Source organism: Agelaius tricolor, unplaced genomic scaffold (assembly GCF_023055355.1).
Source record: "Agelaius tricolor isolate 1412-34295 unplaced genomic scaffold, bAgeTri1.0.p SCAF_8, whole genome shotgun sequence".
Classification (NCBI taxonomy): Eukaryota; Metazoa; Chordata; class Aves; order Passeriformes; family Icteridae; genus Agelaius; species Agelaius tricolor.
Window position 1 is genome coordinate 1,289,002 of NW_027269268.1, and position 16,714 is coordinate 1,305,715.

The following is a 16,714-nucleotide window of genomic DNA, read 5'->3' on the forward strand; positions in this document are numbered from 1 at the left end:
TAGCCCTAAGGCATAGTTTCCATGGCTGGGGTGACACGTGTCACCAAAGGCCAATGGAACTACAGCCATCCTTCCCCTAGGATGTTGACAGTGTTTCCCCACTGCTTCCTGTCCCCACATTTACCTGGCAGCCAAGTTTTAAACAGGAACCACATGGCATATTCTACTCCTTCTGAAGGTATTATAAATACTAACATGAAAACCTGGCAATATAACTAAAACCATTTACCAAATATTATTTTTTATCCTCTTGCAGTGTATCACTGTCAAGAGATGACACAACACACTTCCCTGGCAGTCTCTACCTTGTGATATCTTCAGAACTGGTAAAACAATCACCACTTCTCAAAAACCTATTATGCAACTCTCCTTTTCAACATAAGCACCTTCCACAGGAGCTGGAAAATATATGTACAGGACCTGCCAAGCCATAGCAATATAAAACACATGATGCTATTAGAGCAATGCCGATTAAGTGACATTTTTACTGGGGAAAATTGCATTGACCTTCTATTGAACTTCTGGCAGGAACCTGCAGCCTCATCATTTCATACCCTGGCCAGACAGAAGCAGGGAGCTCAGGTTTGAATTCTGCAGGAACAAGGGCAATAGGTAACAGCATTCTGTAAGCCAATTAATCACCAGCCTAATTCCCATTTGGCAGACTGGGACTGGGGAATGGGTGGGCGCCTGGTGCCATCAGCAGGGAATCAACACACAACCACCCAAGCTCAGCTCCAGGCTCTCTCCCAGACACTCCCCCACTTCAAGGGCCCTCAGCAGTGAGCTCCCCCAGCACAGCAGGTATTCCCCTGGGACACTTGCCTGTTCCAGTGGGAATTTCTGCTTCAGCTCATCTCCCCAAGCAGCAGGCAGTGCCCAGGCACAGAAGTCTTTAAAAGTGTCAGGACAAGGCCAAGGTGGTGCTCAGCTGAAGCCGGCTAGTAACAGCCAGAGCTCAGGGATTCTTCCTACTAACTCCCAGCCACAATCCAGTTGTCAACTCCCAGAACAAACCACTGGCCTAAAGAAATAAACAGGATCAACGTCCAATGCAACTGCCTTCTGTTTCTGCACACCAGAAGCATGAAAGCAACTATCAGATGTCCTGATAGAAAAGGGGAAAGAAAAGCCCAGAGACACAGAATGATGAATTTCTCTAAGATGGTTGACAATATAAAACCATTTTGTACCTCTATCTTAAGTCCTTCTTCTTAGGATTTGCCTCCATTAAAGGTGTCTGTTTTGGCATCTGAGCTGGCATGCAACATCCTTTTATCACAGGGGTGAAAAGGAAAATCCAAATTTGCTAACACTTAAAAACCCCAAAACATAACGCCCAACCAAACAACACCCATAAAATCATCACTGAATTGAAGCCATTCCTTTCAAAAAGGCCCAAAAGCAAAGATATGGAGAAAGGCCAGATGCAGAGCGGCATTTTAGTAGTGAAACCAACTACTCATTGTAAAGGGTTCTCCTATTGGAGCATAACAAGAAAAAGTTAATGTTTAACTTCTTGGTATGCCTTTAACTTTATGAGCAGCTGTTGGAGTAAGTTTAATGACCTCTACGTGGGGGTTTTCAAGTGAAAGAGGAAGCGTGAGTTTTAAAGGGTTACAGAAAAACAAGCACACTCCTGGACAGTCAGACTGTTGGAGCAGTTTTCAGCTGACCAAAACACTTCTAAATCACAACTGGGTTTTTTTTTTAAGGAAGAATTCTTCCATTCACCCAGAAGAACCAAGCAGAACCTACAACAAGAAGTGTGACTACACAGAAAATAATGACTTTCAGAACTAAAAAATAGGAGGGAGGATCTTCCCCCCCCTTCTTCACAAAGTTCTGATACTTGAAGGCTGGGCAATGTGGAAATGAAGTGAATGACTGAAATAAGTGTAGTGCTAGCTGACTTGTAGAATATTAATTTAAACATTAAGACTTAATGTCATTTATATAAACATCAATTTTAAATTATTTTAGATGAATTCCAAGTAATAATTGGTGTAACAGTCAATTACAGTCCTAGAACACATACCCAAGATTACATTTAGATTTGCTGCCAATCCTTAATAATCTGCTAATCACTGCTAATAGAACTTTTTGGCATATTTGAGGGCTTTCTCCTGCTTTACACTCCTGGCTGCCTACCTGCTCTTTCTGAAACTCAGAAATAGCTATTTGCAAGCCAGCAATATCATTATCCACATTTTCCTCCATGGTAGAGAGATCCAGAAGCAGAAGAGCCTCTCACTCACCTCTATCCAGCACAGCCTGAATGCAAACTGCTCCCACATTTATCACTACTCAAAAGATTAAACAGCTCTTATACATAAGGACATTAAGAGTCCTTTTTATTCACTAACCAGGAACACTCCTGACTTCAAAAGCAGCAAAGGAAGTTTGACAGAGCTTCAGTTCAGCGATTCAATCTGCTTTTTTGAGTTCCTCCCTTCCGTTCAGCCTTTTTTTAGATCTGTTAAGGTTTGCTGAGTTTACCTGGGCAGTTTGAACAGGACCTCTGCTGGGAAAGGTGCCCTTCATCCCAAACCGCAGTGCTCTCTGACAGCAAAGGAGCAATCTCTGAGCTGCTGATCACTCACCTTACCCAAAGAGTTCAAATTACTCATTACCATTCCACCGAGACAACACAGGTTAAAGGAACAGGCTGCCACCTCTGCAAGCTCAAATCTGGGAGCTCATGAGCGATGAAATGACTATGCCCAAATGGAAAGCTAATGTGTGCATCCCAGGAATATTATTTTTTAAAGCGGGGAAATGTGAGATTTTCATGTAATTCAGCAAACCAGCAATTGCCACCATTGTGGTGCTAACACACAGATTTATTCCCTCATCTTGCTCTCAGTATTGTCCCCCTCCCTTTACTACACCTCATTGCACAAAACTCCTTATTTTAGAAGGAAGAACACAAACTCTGCTCTTGGAGCTGTAAACTCCCTAAAACTTGACATTACTGTCTGAGCCAATTGGAACAAAAAGGCAGAAACACCATTTTTTCATTTAACCTTTTTTCCAAAAGAAAGGTGATTTAATCAGCAACTAACTTGCATTAAAAGCTGCAGATCTGATGCCATTTTCACATAGGTAGAGGGACCTTGACCAGTTTTCAGTTAAATACAGCAACCACCCATGCCAGGGTGGTTTTCTCCCAGTGAGGCATTTTTGGCCTTAGTTATCCCACCTGAGGTCAAAAAAACTGGAATCATGAGCAGGGCAGTGTCACCTCAGGAGCCAATCCCACCCCACCATGCCCAACTGCAGCCTTCACCACAGATAAACACAAACAGGGTGCTCATTCCTCTCAAAATCAGATGTACTGTAGCTGTAGTAGGAGACACGTGGTTGAAAGCATAGCAAGAGAAATGCTGAGGGAAGCTGCAGAAGAACTGGTCACAGAGAGCACTACAAACTGTCTCTGGGAAAAAAAAAAAAAACCATAAGCAGCTGCTGATTATAGTTTACTACTGCTCTCAATAGAAAGGAAGCATTAAAACAGGGAAAGAAATGACCACTGATCCTAGATTGTTGCCCGACATTACCCAATTGAGTGCCACTCCAGCCCTGCCCACTCCAAACTCCATTGACATGAGTGTACTTCGTGTGCAGTTCTGTTTGCTTTAGCTGCTGTTAAAAACAGTTTTACAGGTAAAACATGATAGCCGTCCTCCAGAGGCTTGTGAACACCTCACTTATACAAACACAGAGCCAAGCCCTACAACCCAGGCTGCCTGACCAAAGGCCCTGTAAGCAAAGCCTTTTATCAAGCCCCAGATAGGCAGGAATGACTAACAGAAGGCACTTGCAGTTAAGTATAATGCTGAAAGACAAATAAAATACTTCAAGACAAAGAGAAGGTTTCACTAGTCCTGAGTACAGGATGATTCTATGCTAAAAATGCATGTACTCAACCCAAATCTTAGGTGTGCTAGCCAAATACATGAAGGTGATAATAAAGACAAAATACAAATACACATACACACAAATATGCATGAAGTGCATTGATTCCAAACCAAAGGAGTGAGCAGAGAAAAGAAAAACTCTTCCCTTTTACACATCCCTCAACATGTCTGATTTTTCACATTTCCCCCAAACACTTTAAGATTTAATAGCACTCCACATCAGCATTTTTTTGCTGAGCACCCAGAAATGGTACCTATGTGAGGAAATACATTAACCAAATTATGTCTGACAGCATGTCTCAGAATATAATTTTATCATTGAGACAGGAAGATTTTAATTAGTGGCATAACAGACAACAGTAAGGAATACCATGATCTTCAAGCAAAAACTTGCCTCCTAACGATTCCTTTAGGCTGGGAAATGTTAAACATGTTCTTAGCCCATAATACTGTTTGCCGTGCTGTACATATTCCACAGGCAATCCAAAATACCCTAATCCTCTAGGAGCATTACAACATTACAGTCAGCATTGCACAAGCTGACTTGAGGAAGCAAACTGCAGGTTAATATTAGGAAGCACTTGGTACTAAGTGACCTGCGTGCTGAAAAGCAGCAAAAAAGCACCAGAAATGCGGAAATGTGCAGAGCCTGGGAGCAACAAATCAGGAAATCATCTGGGAAGAGACTCTGTCATAAGGCATTGTACAGCCTTTGGGTTTATGTCCTTAGATTTTCTCTATCACACATCCTGTTACTAATTGCTGAGGCACAGTGTATGCTGTGATTGCTATTCTGTGTTGCCATGTTTTAGATGAGTGGTGTGATTTGGCTTCCAACCACAGGCTCCTTTTTTCAACTAAATGAATAAATTAAGAAATTAGTAAGACACGTGTATCAACAAGAGCAGGTTTTTGCATTTGCTTTGTAGAGTCTCGCAAACAACAGCTCCTATTCCAATGGCTGAAGCACTTGAACGAGTACAAGAACATCTCATCCACAGACAAAAGAGGAAGATATATAGGCATTACAATCCTCTGTCAGACTTATTGTGTCAGCAATGCAAACAGCAAAGGAGCTATTAAGAGGGAGTCAAAAGGATATACAATTTATGAAACCACTTTTAGTAACTACTTAGTGTATGTGCAACAGGTTTTATCAAACATTGAAGGGTTTTACCTAAGCTTTTGTACTCAACCACGGCAGAAAAAGGATTTTAGAAAGCCCCACTTCACAGGTAGCATGGCAGAAGAGGCACTTCTTCAAAATAAAGGTTCTACAATTTATACATAACATATTTTCAAAAAGCATGCCAGTAGATGGATCTTTCAGAAGTCACATGGGAACAGAACTCCTATGTAAGGCATTCTGTCCTACTGAAATAACTTTATAGGAAGTGACCAAAGTATAACACTCCTGGTAACACTTGACCACTGGCTTTTGGAAAGAAGTGCTCTGTGGTTCTTCATGGTTATGGAAAACTGCCCCAAACTTCTGAAAAGACTGATCATGTCTAAAAAGATTAAATACTTACAAATACTATCTTTATAATGGTTCTGTTCTAAATCTACTCAGGATTTCCAAATCTATTAAGAGCAATAATTTGATCTTTTAATCAAGACCCTTATAACCTGCATGCTTTGGAGTCATAATGCTGCAGTAGTGACTGTATCAGTCAAAAATCTCATTTACCTGAGAGTAAAGGATTCAAGTTTAATTAAATATTTTCATTAGGTGAACTAAGTTCCAACAGGGCCAAGGCACCTTCCACTCCACATGACCTACATTCCTTAACACTCCACGCACTAAAACTGAGCAAACAATGCACAGCAAAAATTATAAACTTTACAAAAGGTCAGTATTGTATGAGCATCCATTTTCCAAGTTCAGCCCAACTAACTGCATGGAATTGCGTTTCATCAAGATTTTAAAACCTGTGAAACATTAACCTCTGTAGACCTACCAGGTAGGGTAATCAAAACAAATCAAAACACATTCTTGAGTTATTTTAATAACCCAAATAAAAGCAAATAGAGCAAGAACAGCCAGTCCTTTTTGCCCTGTTTTGCACCGGGCATCTCAAACAGGGCATTTCAAGATCCCTATAATTTGTAACACTTCACAAAGTGAGGATTAGCAAAGCCAAGCACTCACTCACTGCTCCAAAACCAGCAAGCCTTCCACCAGGGCAGCCTGACTGGGTGTGCCAGCAGCTCAGATTTCTCCGCATTGGCGATCTCCGTGACACAGCTCTGCTCCATGCTGCCCATGGTTATCCCAGCCCTGGCACCTTGGAAAGACACCTGCTTCCTGCACACAGCCCAGAGCCATCTGTTTGTGAGTGAGACACACACTCCTGGTGGAGAGATTTGTCTGCTTCATCAACACAACAGGAGAACCTTCCCTGAGAAATGACACCTCTTCCTTCGCAGCTACTGGGAACTCACTCACGACACTGTGTTTTGGCAACAACACCCAAGTCCCTTGACAAAGTCTCCTCAGCTCCTTGGAGATCTTCCCTCCAAGTACCCAGACCTGAAACCCTAAGTTCCTCCACCTGCAGTAGCCGTTTTGCACTAGAAAGAACCAGAAATATTCCTGTGATATTAGGGCTGGAGGGATCAACAGAGAGGAGCCAACAGGTTATTCCACATTTCCAGGGGACACCAGTGTTGGTAAAGACATTTTTTACCATCCCTGTTCCTACTGTGTGACCACTGTGCCCCGAAGAGCCCAGGAACAGAATAACTCACCACAGGACTAAGTGCTGAACATAAAAGGAAACTTTCTACCTGCAGAGAGGACAAGGCATAAGTGCCACAGGAGCTGATGGAGACAAAGATGCCCCCACTGAAGGGTCAAAGCTGCCCACGGTGTCTTTGCTCTCACACTGGCATCAAAAGACAGGCTCAAAGAGCAGATGAATGAAGCGCTAAAGAGATGGAAAAAGGAAAAAAAGAAAAAACCTCACTCTGATTTTCAATACTTGAATTAATGACTGGATCACCCTTGCTATAATGACCCTCTGAAGAAGGGGCTGGAAGAAATTGCAGTGCACTTTGCTGTGAGCCTAATTCCTTGGTGCCTGTAGTTACGTGCTACCATCACCCAAGCATGAATTTTGGCTCACGAACAAGCCCCAGGGCCTGAGACAATGTTAGTTTTAAACTGAAACCCATTTCACTGGGATTTTCACTTAACTTCAATAATTATTGGGGGGATGCTTTGCTTTTCACTCCAGCTGGCTTCAGCTTGGTACAAGCTCTCCCTGGTCACGCCATCACATGACAGCCAGAAGCACTCAATGAATTTCTTTGTTCCTTTTCTGACTTCATCCTATAGCAAATAAGCACATTTTAACAAGCCACACAAACACAATCACAAAGGAAACTATCACAGGTTTGTTTCAGCAGTGGGAAATATAACCTGGAATAAAGTAAAAACACTGCATTTCATCACGCTTTGCTCTTATTCAGCTCCATTAAAATAATTGCAACAACACCACACATGCAAAAAATATTTAGCTTATTCAGTCTGTTAATTAATAGCTTCTGTTTCGAAATTTATGGGTCGGTTTTGTTCAAATTCAGTTGTTGTCTGTTGCTCTCAGATTTGTATTTTGAGTGCCTGCTTTCAACAATCTCCTGGTAGAATCTGGGCCTAGAGTAAGGATAAAACTGTAATGTAACAGCTTTCCTGTATAGTTTAATCCTGAGATTCTGATTTTAAGAGCAAGACCACATCACTTACCAGAGCTACAGGGGACAGAAACCAACTTGGGAATCTTCTAGAAGGAACAAAATACACTCCAGTAAGGGTTGCGGCTTTTTATGTTTTTGTAGCTGTACAAAAATTTTTAAACATACAATCTTCCTGCGAATTTCTAGCACTAGTAGTTGAGTAAGACTAGAGTATAATTCATGAAAGGAAAGTCTAGAGTATAATTCAAAATGTTAAGACAGGGTTTGTACATTTTCCAAGACAGTCTCAGACTTAAGTACAATCTGTTAATTCACAAACATTAGGGAAAAGAGAAAATAAATCCAAAGATTACAAGGGGTCAAGACAAAGATGGTTCCCATCTCCAAGACCACAATTCCCAGAATAACCTCGGTGTAAAACCAAAACAAATGAAAAATAACCCATCCAGGTACACCCCAAGTGCTTCTACACATGCACATGTCTGTTCCTACCCACCAAAACAGCACTTCCCAGGTATTCCTCCACTTCTGGAAAGCAACTAAACCTTTCTCAACATGAGCACTACAGAGCAAAAAATACCTGCCGGGGGTTCAAAACAGAAATAACTTTATAATCTGTATCTGTAGTTATTTCATTAGTAAGCAGTTTAAGGCAAGACTTATCTAATAAAAGTATAGTCTGCAACAAAATTATTTGGAATACTGCAATCCTCAAGTGTACTTCCATGAAAATAAAGCTAATTGATAAGCAAGCAAAATAATTACCAAACTGTCACAAAGTACAGTAATTAATGACTTATTAGGAGTGGTTAAAGAAATATGACAGCTTCACTCCTGTATTTTACACATTCAGATCTCCTTTTCAAGATTCTCAACTTAAAAAAAAAACAAACAACCTCAGATAACCATCAACCATCCTTGGGCAAGTTTCCACACAAGTCCTCACAAGACTGACAGCAACAGCTCCCATTTCCTTTTAGCCCCACAAGTCATGGATGCCCCAAGCACTAGACTGGCCTATCCAGACATGTTACTGAAATAATACACATGGAATTTTCCACTTTGTGCTGCTGGGAAGCAAAATGTGTGTGGACAAAGCTTCACACAAACATTTTAAGCTTGATTAAAGTGATACAGTTTTGTGTCCAGGGACAAATCACCACACACCCCTCAAAGCTCGGTTTCCAGAAATAATTTTCTTCTGAGGACCAGCAAGGCTTCATCAGTGGTGTAATCATTCAGTAAAGCTTTGCTGGCATTCACAGCACATTGATGTACAGGTTTGAACTGAGCTGTGGTGACTCTGAACCATGCCAGATCCAGCTCTCCAGGGGCAGCAACCAAGAACACTCCAGAGAAGGATACTGCTGCAAGGTCCACCTCAGGATACCATGCTGTTAAAAAGAAATACTGCTGAGCAGATGTTTGCATTTTGATCAATTGGCACAAGTGGCTTCCTAAGCAAACATAAAAAAGAAAAAAATCTAGTTCCTTGCAAACAGCAGCTACGATCTCTAACAACTATCTCATTTTAAAAATCCCTAGCACTCACAAATCTGAAGCAGCTACTACATGAAGTGCTAGCTTTGTTTGCTTTGTGCTAGCTTTTTTGTCTTTTTTTTTTAAAGATAGTACTTAATTTTTGTTGAAAGTTTTTTCAATACTTTTAAAAACATCTATTTCATGAATTGGTACTCCTGGCACTAAAGCACCTTATTCATCTGACTTAAGTCAAATAATTTTCAAATCAGATGGGGGCTGCAGAAAAAACCTAAAACAAATCAAATACAAATGTAACTGCATTTCAATCTAAATGCAGTTTAGATTAAATCCTGGACATCTAAAATCAATGTTTGAAAGTTTTTGTTACACTTATGCACTCCATCTTCAGTTATAACAAATAAACAACTTTTTCCAGACTGGTGGTGAAAATAATTTCTCTAATAGAATATAGTCTTGAATTAAGAAACTTGAAAGGTCCTCCAACTTCTACATTCCCACTGTTACCGCCTTTTAAGTATAAGACACAACTTAATATTTCATTTTTTTTCAAGCATGCTGTTTCTGCAGGGCATCAAGGCTCACTTTCAGCTCAGAATCAGAAGCTGACTCAAGACTTCCCATTAACTCTCTCTTTAGTTACTGAGTAAGAAGGGAAAATAGTCTTAAGTTGCTTATTTTTTGTGAAGCTGAACCATCCATTCATAGGAGGAAAGAACAGCACAGAGCAAAGAAGAATGCTATGCTTGTTTCCCTATACAAATAAAGTTATGGGCATGACAAACCAGTTTATAGGCACAGTTTGGGCTACTAACCATTTAAACGCTTATTTCTTACACAGAATAGCAGGACCTCACACCCTGAACATTTTAACAGACATACATCCAAGTGTCATAAAAGATCAAAAATAATTCATCAAAAGGTTCAAGAAACCTTATGTCACAAGTCTTGGAAATTTCCTCCCAGCAAAGCTGTCCTAGAGGAAGGACAGAGAATTCCACTAAATGCTTCCAGTGCATTTTACTTCCTGGAAAACGGGGAGAAGAACCCTCCACAATACCTATTCACAAACACTTGGACCTGTACCAGAAAGTCAGTTTTCAGCCCAAAGATACTTTCTGAAACAACAATAAGAAGTCAATCCACGCTGAAATTTTTCTGAGGACTAGAAATACCAACAAAGGAGGTGAATGTCAAATGCTTCTCATGTGTCAGCATTTCTCAAACACACTTCTGTTACCTTCACAAATATGACTTTGTAATAATCAAACAGAAATAAAAATATTTGTTGAAAGTCTAGAGCTGGAGGAAAAAAGTTATTTCATTTGCTAATCATCTCATGAATTTGATCTCACCACAAACAACCCAATAGGATTTAATACCGCAGTGGGATTTCTCTGGTGAGTAAAAGACAAGAGATTTGACCAATAAGGAACAAACCAAGGTAAATTCTTCTGTTCTGAAGGGAGCAACCTTCAGAAAGAGCAATGTGGACAAAAAGCACTTTAAAGAGCCCAAAGTGGAAAACAGCAGGAAAGGTAGGCAAGGGCAACAAACCCTCAGCAGCTGAAGTCAAAACCAATGTATCTCATAGTCAAGAGCATCAATTAGAACATAACCAAGTCAGGACCGACACTGTTACTCTTTAAATTAGCTCAGAACACTCTTCAAGTAGTAGTTAGAGTATTCCAGCAAATCATGTCCTCTGTGCATGTCTCAACAGGTGCAGGGAAGGCCCCACACACAAAGCCATGCCAGCGAGGCACAGCAGCTGCAATTGCCACCAGTTCCATCCCCCAAAACCAGCCCACTGTTCCATTAGCACTTACTCAGCAAATCACTCACACGGGCAAGGAGAGGACTCCGAGCTCAGGTGACATCACCCTGCACAGAAGAAGGATGCAGGATCCTTTCAGATGTCCTCTCCTCCAGTCCAGGTTAATCTCATGGGTTTCTCCACCCAAATCCTGCTTTAGAGCAACCCAACTGTTTAGAAGCATCCTAAGAAAATAAAATCTACTGTTTATAAAACACTGACATGATTCTCACCTCTGAGTCTCAATATTTAACAGACACCTCACCAAACAAATATTTCTTTTCTCGGGTTCTATAAAGAGCTTCTGTTAACAGGAAAGACACAAAAAAAAAAAAAAAAGGAAAAATAAGTCACAAGTATTTTGTGCTAAATACTCATTTCCCTGTACTTCAACTGAAATATTTTCACAACAGCATGAAAGCTGTCTCGGAGCACAAGACTCCAGCACAAACTGGTTGGTCTTTTGGAAAAGAAAAGCCACTGCAGTATCCAGTGTTCGGCCTGGATCAATGACTGAAACAAGCAAACAAAAACAAGGAAATGTGAAGCAAAGGTTAATTGCACACTAGGTAGTGTCAATGCTTTAAAACTAGCTCAGCTAAAAACCTAAGTGACCTTGTGTGATAATTGCTTGGAAAAGCAGGCAGCTTCAGACTGGAAACACTAACCAAGAAAACGTTGGCATAAAAGCCTAGAAATAAGTAATATCATGTGAAATATCCCCAAAACTAAGTAATTTGGTCATAACATGAAAAAGACATAAAAAACCACTTATTTAGGGTTTTTGCTTTGGAGGAGAAGACCTTCAAGGATGCCTACTACTACAGTTGCTCCCTGCTGTCCATCCCCAGGGAACTCTGAGGAGCACGCAAAACGGGCTGCGCAATTCCCAAAAATTCCCTGTTGTTCCACAGCCAGGGCTCAAACGAGTAGGTTATTTAGAGAATAAGAGACAAGATGCCACTCGATACCCGCTTAAATACCGCAACTTCAGCGATGTGTCGCCCGAAAAGTTCACGCTTCACCGTTTTCCTCCTTTTTGAGCCCAACCGGGAGGCGCAGCAGCAATTACGCAACGCTGTTCCTTCAGAGGCGGCTGGGATGGAAACTGAGGGAATATCCAGGGAGGGCACTGCATCCCAGGCGCTCTGGGAGCCATCCCAGGTCCCCCCGCTCTCCCTCACACCGCGTCTCCAAGCCGGCAGCTGGGTGGCAACCCAACAAAGGAGGGAGGGGGGGCTCTGCGCGGTGCTACCCGCGCTGACACCACCGCGGAGCCGCTGTCGGCAACAGCCCCTCACGGCGACACTAAATAGTAAACGGGGACCCGCCGAGACCGGCCAGAATTCGGTGTCCGAAAAGCGGCGCCTTCCCGCGTCCCCACTCCCGCCCTCAGCGCCCCGCGCGCGCCGAACTCCTCGCGCGCGCCTCCCCTCAGGGCTGCGGAGCCGCCGCTGAGGGACCCCCGGGCAGGCGGGCGCCCGCTCAGCCCCCCCCCCGGCTCCCTCTTCCATCACGGCGCTCCAACTCCCTCAAGGAGCAGCGGCAGCACCTGCTGGGCTTCCCCGCACTCGCCGCTGCGGCGCCGGACAAGGACCACGCCAGAGCCCGGCTGATGAGTGCCCGCCTGCCGCGCCGCACAGGTAGCTGCGCGCCGCCCCCGGGCCCCTCTCGTCTCCCCGCCCGAGCGCCCCTCACGAAAAGGGCGGGAAGGGACGCGTCCTTCTGGTGCCCCTCAGGACATGGCGCTCCCCCTCACCCCTCAGCTCCCTCCTCAGGTCACACTGTCCCCTCGCTCGGAGGCACCGCATCGACGCGGCTCCCCTGCGGCTCCTTCTCTCAGCTGTCACCCCACGGCACGGCTCTTCACCTCAGCTCCCCACTTCTCACCCCGACTTCCATGGCTCTTCCCCTCAGCCCTCCAGCCCTCATCCCCCTTCCATAGCTCTTTCTCTCAGCCCCTCGACTCTCACGCACCCCATCCCCTTGAACAGCTTTCCCTCCTCCCACTACATCAGACCCGCCACCGCAGGCACCCTTCCCCTTGCAGGAAGGAAAGAGGGCGAAGGTAGACTAGGACAAGCAGTGAGGTGGAACGACATTCCCTCTCCACCTCCCCACCCGGACCCTCCGCGCCGCAGCCGGGACCCCTGGGCCCCCTCGGTACCGCCAAGGCCCCTCACCGCTCTCCCTTCAGGGCCGCTCCTCCGCGTCGCTGCCTCTGGTAAGGAGCCGACGAACGCAGCTCCGCTCGGGGCTCTTGTCCTTCAGCCGGGTCCGCCCGGCCCGGGCTGCGGCGCTGCTGCGGCGCCGAGAGCGCCGGGCCCGCCGGTGCCTCCGCCCGGGCTCTGCTGCACCTGCTGCGGGGCTGGGCTGCCCTGCGAGCAGAGGAGGCTCCCTCGCTCCGTCCTCCCTCAACTTCGCATCACTCCGGGCTACCCCCGCTCCGCCCCACCGCATGCACCGGCGCTGCCGCTCGCCCCCGCGTCCGGGGAAAGGCTCGGCTGCCCTCCCGCCCCATGCACTGCCCCGCTGCCGGGACGGCGGGCAGCTCCCGGCACAGGGCAGCTCCCCTCGGCCCGCCTCTGGCGGGCGGACCGGGACCACCCCCACAATCAGCCCCAGTGCGGCCACTCTTCAGATCCAACCCTTTACCGGGGCCAGAAATACCTTCTGCTGGACCAGGTTGCTCCAAGCCACGTTCAACTATTTAGCCAATTAAGCACCAACTTAACGTAGTTATCACAATTTCGCTGCCCCGACCGTCTTTAAATACAAGCACTAATTATCCAGTTGGTTTCATGTTTGGGTGGACGTGAATTTGGGGTTTTTTTCCTGTGTTATTTTCTTGTTATCTAATAATGATATGTCAAAATATAATAAAGCTGTTATCTCATAGCTGACAGTAAAGTTCTTTGAAACAACAAGATTTGCCCCTCACCTCTCATACACTCTAAAGTCTGAACTTTCCCTGTTTCTTTTCATTTTCACATTCACTGAAGTTTTTGTAATGAGCTTTAAAGGACAAGAAGTGTCAGATTGTCTTCCTGATTTGACAGATCAGGTTACTCCTTCAATAAAAGTGAAGGTTTAAGTTTCATCAGACAAAACAAAAAAGTTAATGAAATTGGAATGATAGGTTAATGAAACAGCATGATAAGAAAAATGAGCATAAGCTTTAAATTGATTTCCATTTTAGTCAAGATGGCTTGCAAAAGAAAATGAAACTCAACTTTCATTCAAATCAATCCAATTTATTTGGGGCATATAGTTTTCCTCTATATTCATTATACAGCTTTTTAAGAGCTATTCTGTTTCTTACACATGGAACAAATCGTTAAAGTTTCTCAAATCTCTAAAAGTGGCAATTGGTGCAGGTACCTGGGGAATTCTATTACAATTATTTACCAGACCTTGGTAAAAAATTAAAGGTTTCTTCATGGAATATTGTACTGAAGATGTCTCACAGTGCTGGTAGCATTTTGAATTTAATTACTGAGTGCTATTTAATACTCAGGAGTGAATGTTACTTCTAAAATCTTTCATATTATTCCCCACCCGCTCTTCTGTCAGTACATCAGACTTGCTTAATTTTGTCATTGTTCTGCCTTCCCAGTTTCCTGTCTTGAGCAGATGAGAATAGGTCAGACACAATGTTTTACCAAAAATTTTTAAAGAGCTAATGATTTTCTCATAACATCCTACATTTATTGTAATGGCATCTTTCCTTGCCTTGTAATGGCAACTAGCCTTGAGTTTCCATCAACTCTAGGTACATGTACATCACAGTGTCCTGTCTCTACCTGTTATGGTTCCATGCTATTTCCAAATTGATTTTATTTCCAACTCCAGATATATGTATAATTTTGTATTTAACAGTTTTGTATTTCTTTCAAAGTAAATATGAGGCATTCATTATTAGCTAAGGTATGATTATAACTCTAAGGTGTATAAGGTTTACAGCAAAATACTGAAAGAGGGATTTTTTGCTCTCCAGTATGTTCCAGACCCTGTCAAAGAAATTCTGTGTTGCAAATGTTTTGGAGTCTTGAAATCTGAAATTGTGATAGGAAATCAGATTCAAATAAAAAAATTTAAAATCACAAAATGCTATAAATATGAAGCATTCTTAATTTTTGTTAAAGTTTTACAGAGTTAATAAACACTTCAAAGCATTTTTGAAGAACCTTCAATTGTTGTCCAAAGGGACACCTTCATATTATATTTCAAGGGAGGAATTTAATTAATTTGCTTTTAATTTGGACAGTGATGTCATCAAGGTTATTTTTACTTGCTGAGGAGCAAGAAATGCCTCTTGACATGACATATTTCTCTGAGGTTGTTGAGTGCCTTCATCCAAGAGAATGAGGTTAGAACTTGATTGTGTTGGAGGAAGACAATGGTTCCCTGTCATGTTTTTGTCCTGGTGAAGTTTTTATCATGCTCATAAGAATCAAGAAATGCTACACTGATAATTCCAGATTTGTGATTCTGCAAATCCAGTTCATTGAACTGGACAATATGTGTAAGGTATACTGAAGATTATGTCCCTTGTGCATTTCTACTGATTTGCACAGGTCTGGCCAAAGAGGAAGTAATTTCTCCAGTAGATTGCTGGATCATGATGATTCACATGGAGTTCTTCAAGTGTTTTGTCCTCAGCCTTGATTGTTTTGGCTATACATGCACACACCTCCAGAGTTTTTATAGAGAAAAGTACAACTATCACCTTCCTTGTAACTCAGATCCCAAGGCAGAGTTAGCTGCCTTTGCTGCCTGGTTGATATACAGTCACAAGCAGCCAAAACTACAAGCAGCCTATTTATTTATTTAAATAGGGCTTGTAGTTCTTTAGCCTTCCCAATATGCCAGAAGGAGTTGATCATCTGAAATGTATAGAAGTCAATTTAACTGCAGTGTTACCAGACAACCAGCACTTCTGGGTCTGCCTGTCAGGTCTTTGGAACCTGCTCACAGATCCCCACAAAAGTGGGAAAAATGTATAAATGAGTCTGCCTTTGCAGTAGGCAAGTGTTGGCCTTATTGTCTCCCACAAGTGACACTAACACACGAGTTAATTCTACCTAAGGTTAAATCTCACTAAGGGTGAGCCCCTTAATTGTGTGTTACAGCTGTAAACGGTGGCTCCCAACAGAGAACTAAAGCAACCACCCCATGCTTTTTGGCTCGTGGAGGTGTGAAATGGTACAATTTCTACTTGGCTGATGTTATTTGGGTAGTAGCAGACAGTTTTTCTCCTAGATGAGAAATCTGCGATGCACCTGCAGTTGTTCAGTGCAGCCTGTGTAATTATAAAGCACAACATTCTATTTCCTGGGGCAAAAATTTTAACAAACAAAGAAGGAATCCTTTATGGACAAATTTAGGCGAGACCTCATGTCTTATTTATTCCTTGCTTGGCAGTAACTTTCTGAGCAGGTTTGTCGACCATGGGGCCAGGACACTTTAATGTAGAAAAATGTTAAAACCATAAAAATCCCCCTTTGCTGTGCCTTGTTGCAAGGCATGTTCTGTGGTTAGAGAAGGCACAGGGAGGAGCGCTTAAAGCATTTGAGCAGATCAAGCATCTCTCCTTTGAGGAAAGACTAAAGAAGGTGGAACTCTTCTGTGTGGGAAGGGAATAGCTGAGAGGAGATTTGGTCAAGATCTGCAAAACCGTGAAGGGGGGTAGAGCCAACAGCTACACATCTGCTTTTCACTAGAAGCTGTGATTCAAGAACAGGTGAGAGTAACTGCAGTGAGCACCAAAGTGGGTTGA

At 43.1% G+C, this 16,714-nt stretch overlaps 1 protein-coding gene and 1 long non-coding RNA gene across 4 annotated transcripts in view; one reads left to right on the forward strand and one right to left on the reverse strand.

The window, feature by feature from the left end:
- The window catches only part of UGT8 (UDP glycosyltransferase 8), a 34,990-nt gene extending 21,487 nt beyond the window's left edge, over positions 1-13,503 (reverse strand). Inside the window, exon 1 of one of the 3 annotated variants that reach the window (XM_071431176.1) lies at positions 13,155-13,503. In XM_071431176.1, coding sequence (XP_071287277.1) covers positions 13,155-13,395 — 241 coding nt within the window. In that variant the 5' untranslated portion in view covers positions 13,396-13,503. Of the gene's footprint in view, positions 1-11,906; positions 12,071-13,118 lie in introns of those variants that run through there. The other 2 variants (XM_071431178.1, XM_071431179.1) reach the window with 2 other exon arrangements.
- The window catches only part of LOC139591962 (uncharacterized), a 34,496-nt gene continuing 29,845 nt past the window's right edge, over positions 12,064-16,714 (forward strand). The window contains exon 1 of the long non-coding RNA XR_011679818.1: positions 12,064-12,578. This is a non-coding gene — a long non-coding RNA (uncharacterized lncRNA). The remainder of the gene's footprint in view (positions 12,579-16,714) is intronic.